At 32.2% G+C, this 5996-nt stretch overlaps 1 protein-coding gene across 5 annotated transcripts in view; it reads left to right on the forward strand.

Annotated features, from left to right (window-relative positions):
- The window catches only part of LOC149733896 (uncharacterized), a 30092-nt gene extending 24424 nt beyond the window's left edge, over positions 1-5668 (forward strand). For all 5 annotated transcript variants that reach the window (XM_089880846.1, XM_089880849.1, XM_089880848.1 and 2 more), the window contains 11 exons: positions 203-331; positions 531-686; positions 922-1040; positions 1370-1503; positions 1796-1923; positions 2149-2394; positions 2833-3054; positions 3377-3510; positions 3787-4032; positions 4665-4850; positions 5117-5668. In XM_089880846.1, coding sequence (XP_089736972.1) covers positions 203-331; positions 531-686; positions 922-1040; positions 1370-1503; positions 1796-1923; positions 2149-2394; positions 2833-3054; positions 3377-3510; positions 3787-4032; positions 4665-4850; positions 5117-5167 — 1751 coding nt within the window. In that variant the 3' untranslated portion in view covers positions 5168-5668. The remainder of the gene's footprint in view (positions 1-202; positions 332-530; positions 687-921; positions 1041-1369; positions 1504-1795; positions 1924-2148; positions 2395-2832; positions 3055-3376; positions 3511-3786; positions 4033-4664; positions 4851-5116) is intronic.
- Positions 5669-5996: the final 328 nt, after the last annotated feature.

Genomic DNA, 5996 nt, shown 5'->3' on the forward strand with positions numbered 1-5996 from the left:
CTACTAACCAGGTTGACCCTTATTAAATTTTAAAAATCAAAATGGTATTTTTTTAGCCTATATCTTATACTTTTTAGAACTGTTACCCCAAAATGAAAAAGGAACCCAAAGTTAAAAAATAGCTTAAATTTTCTCTTTTTTGATGATCAAATTAAATACGAGATTGTTTTTTTTTCCTGTTGATTTTGATGATCTTTTGTAGACCTCCTCGCTGATCATCTGAGTGAGATCCGAGGATTAAGGCAGAGGTTGGAAAAGAGCATCGGAACAAATGATCATCTTCGTGAAAAACTTGAGCAGAAACTACAAGATCATGATGATCATGAACATTGTGAGTTTTGTTTGTTCTTTATATTATTACGAATATTTAAACTTTATTTTATGCTATTTTTAATTGTTTCAATTTATTTTTATAATCTAGGCATACTTTAATTTGTTTGTTTATTCTTTTTAATTTAAGAACAGTTTTAAAAATTGTTTGTTTGTTCTTTAAATTTCTTCATTTTTATAAAAAAAAAAATTTTTTCCAGTATCAACCAATATTTACGTCTCCCCGGAAAACCCAACGAACCGTGACGCACTGGAGGCTGATGATTTGCGTCGGAGACTAGCGCTCGCTGAAGCGGAAAACAAAGATCTTCTTGAAAGACTTGGCTCCGAGGAAGAAATCAAAGCAACTTATGCAGGTTGGGTTTAAAACTTAAATCTTAAATTTTTGAACTTTATTTTTAAGTTTAATCAAATTTAATTTTTAAAAAACCTGTTATATAATTGCCAGTTTTAATATTTTTCGGTTAAAAAAATAGTTTTAAATTTTTGATTATAATTTTATTGTAATGTTTTTTTAAGATTTTAACAGTTCCTATTTTATAGATCGTATATATATAAATTTTTATATTAATTTTATCAAATTTGTTTTAGCTGCCATTCACGAACTGAATACTCTCCAATCCCACCTAGTGGAGAAGTCCACACAGACAGACATGTTATCAAAACACGTTGATCAGTTACAACGGGAATTAAAAGAACAAACAGCTTTGGTGAGAATCTGAAAAAATATAATGCTAGTTGTTGCTGCATTATGGTTTGCATAAGAGGCATGAAACGAAACTATTTATGAGTAGGATCCTAATGTGTGGTATGAAAGATATTTTGTTTGACTTAACTTAACTGTAAATATTAAAGTGTTTGTACATATCTCAACTTTTGAATATGAACCATAACAGTAACACTCAATTCAAATTCAAGGTGTTTCCACATACCTAGCACACCAACTAGTTATATAAATGTCCCTTATTCATTCTCACATGGCATACAATAACACTCCTCCATATATAGCTCTTAAAATACATTTTCTTTGTATTTCTAGTCGGAGAAGTTAGGATCCGAACTAAACATGAGTCGTGGTGAAGTTGACGGCTACAAACATCAACTTGAACGAGTTGAATCGGAGAAGAATGATGCGCTGTATCGTGAGAAGAAGGGAAGGGAAAAAACAACTCGGTAATTAAACTTGTATTTAAGATATTAAACTATACTATGATTCTTGGGATCTACTCTGGCCTAAAACTTAGATCTTTTGGCATGTATTACTGTAGGACTTCACCCACATAATTGTATGTAACACATATGTCTCTAAATTAAATGCCTATGAAAATAGAATAAAATTTTACCTATTGTTTAACTAAAATTTGTAAGCATATTTGACACACTCTGTTTTAAATTTATTTTTAATTATTCTACTGTTATAAATATTTCAACATTATATAGTAAGCTTTATTATGTTTATTTTTAGATTAAACAAAGAACTCGACCACATGTATGTTCAACTTAACGAGTGTCGACAACTCATTGACTCCCTCAAGTGTGAGGTTTCTCTTCATGAGAAAGTTACGAGGAGAGAATCCCGATCTCAGCATCCAGGTGAGTACGGAGCTTCTGTTACTTTTTATGTATAGAGTGCAAATTTTGATAGAGTGCTTCTGGCTGTTGTAAATAACTTGTTTGTAATAAAGCTATTTTATAAGAACATAATTATTCGTGAATTTTATAATTTGAAAAATGGTGCTTTTATTTAGGTTTTTTAGTTTAAAATTTTTTTTCTAATTTTATACCTAAATTTTTACTTAATTTTTTTTTTTTTCTTAGAAATTGATCTCACTGAACTCCTGGATGAAGTTCGATCTTTAAGAGTCCAACTTGAGAGAAGCATTGAGACCAACTCTGCGCTCCGGAAGCAGCTGGAAGAGCAACTGAGGCATCCGAAGACTCCAGACCGAGATGGATCTCGAACCACCATCAACATCCACCATCTGACTCCTCCACGAGGATCAAAAGTCCGATCTTCTCCAAAATCTTCACATAACGCTCGCAGGAGTCTTAAACTAGATTCATGTAAGATTACTTTGGCATAAATCTTAAGTTGCTAATTTTCCTTGTTCCCATTTGTTTTATGCATTCGTTTATTTTATCTTTTAATGTTCAAATATTCATAGTTTTTAATATTGTGGTAAAAAAATGTTATGTTTATTTTGAAATGTGGGAATTGTCTTTAAAATTAGTGTTTAAACTTATAAACATATACTAGAACATAATATAATAACATGTTGCATCTTCTAACAAAGAATCATTTTCTTTTTTTTTCTTTAACTTTTACATAACATTTACTAGTACATTTTAGATTTACTGTTACTAAATTTTTTTAATTTTTTAGATTTACTGTTATTAAAATTTCAAAATTATATTTAGTAAATTAACACTATCTAGCATATCTTCCTTTTTTTTAAATTAGAGTCTTAAGTAGATGTTTGTAAAACTTTATTTATTTCACAGTGATGGGTGAAGACAGTGCTCTCATGACTCCTCCTGCCTCCGCATCATCCGGAGCAGAAGATCACGGGAGTAAATCCTTCCCATTCGACACCAGCACCACCAACCATCACAATAATCATGGAAGTTTCAATAAACTTCCCGTCTCATGTTCGACTCACTCCATACCTGATCATTGCTCACCACATGGTGGCGATGGAGAAAGACCTTTGTATTGCAAGAAAGGTGAGGAAAAAATTTCGGCAAAAAAATCAAAAATTCTAAAACTTGCAAATAAAGTGCTATATCATGTTGTTTTTGTATACGTGTATGTAATAGTTTTATCATTTATGAATCTTTTTAAAAACACATTTATTAAAACATTAATGTTATAGTCTGACATTATATTATTACCAACATATGTAGTTTTAAAAACTTATAAAACTAAAATTTATCTAGTTCAAATTCTTAAACACTTACCGAATGAATGTTTTAAACAGTAATTGTATTTAAAAAAAATTTAAAAAATTTTTAGTATTTATTTATTTTTACCATGAATCTTTACCAGGTCTATACACACTGTGCAAGCATGAAGACTTTACATATCTCCAACAAAGTATATTGGACAGTGGTTTGCTTGCACAAGCTACTGATGATCAAATAGCGAGGAAACTTGGTGAAATCAATTCATCAAAACATATGGTATGAGGAATTTAGAAATTAAATATTCAAAAAATATTTAATATTATTCTTTCTTTTTTTTAATGAAAATGATAGATTGAGTAAAGGGATCTGCTCCAGCGTTTTTATATGGTTGCAATATTTGGTTCAGTTATTCTTAATTTCTTCTGTCAGATTTTGTAACCACGCACACATTAAGATTTTCTTAAGGTTCAAATAACCACTTCCAAAATATAAACACGCCTATTGTATATGTAATTTATTATTAAAAAGTCTTAAGTTTCTTTTACATTTCAGAACCCGGAAAAGAAAATGCTTCGTGATATATCTGTATCTATCGGTGCATTACGTCGTCACCTCAATAATAGCGATCAAATATTAGGAAACTTTTGGCCTGCAGATATTCCCATGCTCACTGAACCACACGAACGTGTCAGGTCGTTTACCTCATCTGGTGTTGCCACTGGAGGGGGCTCATCAGCATCAGAGAGCACCATGAATAGGGGAGCAGAGTCAGCTGGAGAATATGCAATAAGCTCAGAGGTCAGTAGTTTTTCGGAGAGTTAATAATACGAATGAATGAATGTAACTTACTTTATCCTCGCGTTGCCTGGAAAACAACAGTCGTTATCACACCGGTTTAACACCTTGTGCCAGCTTACGAGTTACCATGTATGTTACTTATTGGGTAATTATTTTTGGGGGATTTTTTCATTTTTTTATGTATGGCTGACAAATTTGGACAACCCATTAGTGACCACTGGGTTGGAGCAATTGTCGTTAAGTGTCTTACCCAAGGACACATACGCCCACAATGGTAGCAGCTTCGATCCTTGATCCCATTACCTCTGGGTTACAGGCAGACGCGCTAACCCCTATGCCACGGCGCCGGACAATATAGTTTTCAATAGTATGCCACAATGTAAGACCCTAAATTAGTAATTTGCTTCTTAAAACTTCAGTTAGTAATTTTAAGTTAATTTGCCTCTTTTGTACATATTATGTCATTTCAAAAGAGAAAATACTTTTTCCAGGTTTTAACACATACATGAAATTCTGTTACATACATGAAATTCTCTACACTAATTGTTTATGTAGTTAAAATACTATGTATGGTTTTAAAATACTATAAGTTTGTACAAAGTTATTATAAATTAAAAATACAATTCCAACAGACCGATGGTCTACGAAGGGAAGTTGGTAAACTTCGGCGACGATTGACAACTCAAGATAAATTATTGCAAAGCACGGTAGAACGACTTCAATCAACCAACAGAATGAAGGAAGGGATTGAACATGCTATTGTTAAACAGTTGTCAAAAACTCACGATGTTTTAAAAAAAGCACGTGGCAATTTGGAGGTATAAGCATATCTTTGCAAAAGTAGGAGCAAAAATTGTTCACAATTTATTATGAATTTAAGTTAATATATGTAGTACTGAGTGGTAAGATGGAATGGTCTCGCATTTGTTTACTACATTATATATACCAAATAGAATGAACGGAGAATAAAAACATGTCCCATCTTACCCCACCCTGCTATAGTAACCAAAGTAGCCAATTAATTTTTAAAACATCTATTTTGTAGGCTGATAAATTGTGGTCTCTTTAAAATTGGTTTTTTTAGGCCAAAGTAAATGAACCAGTCCGGCCACAGCATCGAATACGTCGTACTTGATATCACTCAATATATTTATCATACCCACAATACTCCATCCAATTTACTGTGAGCACATTCCTGCTGGAAGCACAACAAAAATGCAGTCGGATCAAACAAGACTTAACTATGAATGCTGCTTGTTAGATTTTGGTTTTAACGCAGGTGCTACTTGTTACTAGCAAATCTGTTATATTTTATCGACAACACAACTTTTACTAGTTTTACTTTTTTTTCTTGGAATGTTTTGCATGTTGTACCAGATTAATAGTACAGTTTTAAGCCTTAAATGTCCAATTGTTGCCGTTTTTTCGTACAGTTGTACTGTTTTTAAGCCATGTGGTTATGTAATGGTTTTACTAGCGATTTAACTGCCTGCTTTTGTAGCGGTCACTCAAGCCTTTATTTTAGCTCTACTCACAAATTTTAATTAAAGTATTTGAAAACATATTACACTTCACATATTTGCCGTTCTGCTTTCAAAAGTGATTTTATTTAAAGTAAATATACTCTCAAACCAAATGCATCTGTGTCAAAGACAGTTCGTGTGTTGTATAAGAGGAAAATAGAAGTACCAATAGTTATTTAAAGAATAGAATGTTGCAGCCCATGCATAGCAGATGCTTGATTTGAAAACGCCCTTGCATATTTACATAAAATAAACCCAGATAGCCGACAGCAAACATATCGTTTAACTAGTACACACCACATTGTGTGTTTAAACACTTTCGAATATTGTATGTCAACATTCATGCATTACCGCAAGCGTGAAATCCGTTTGCAAGCACACTTAGAACAGGAAAGCATTTTTTCCCTTTTTAAATTGTAGACATTTGCCTTTTTCTTTCGC

The sequence above is a fragment of the Ciona robusta genome, chromosome 7 (assembly GCF_009617815.1).
Source record: "Ciona robusta chromosome 7, ASM961781v2".
Lineage (NCBI taxonomy): Eukaryota > Metazoa > Chordata > Ascidiacea > Phlebobranchia > Cionidae > Ciona > Ciona robusta.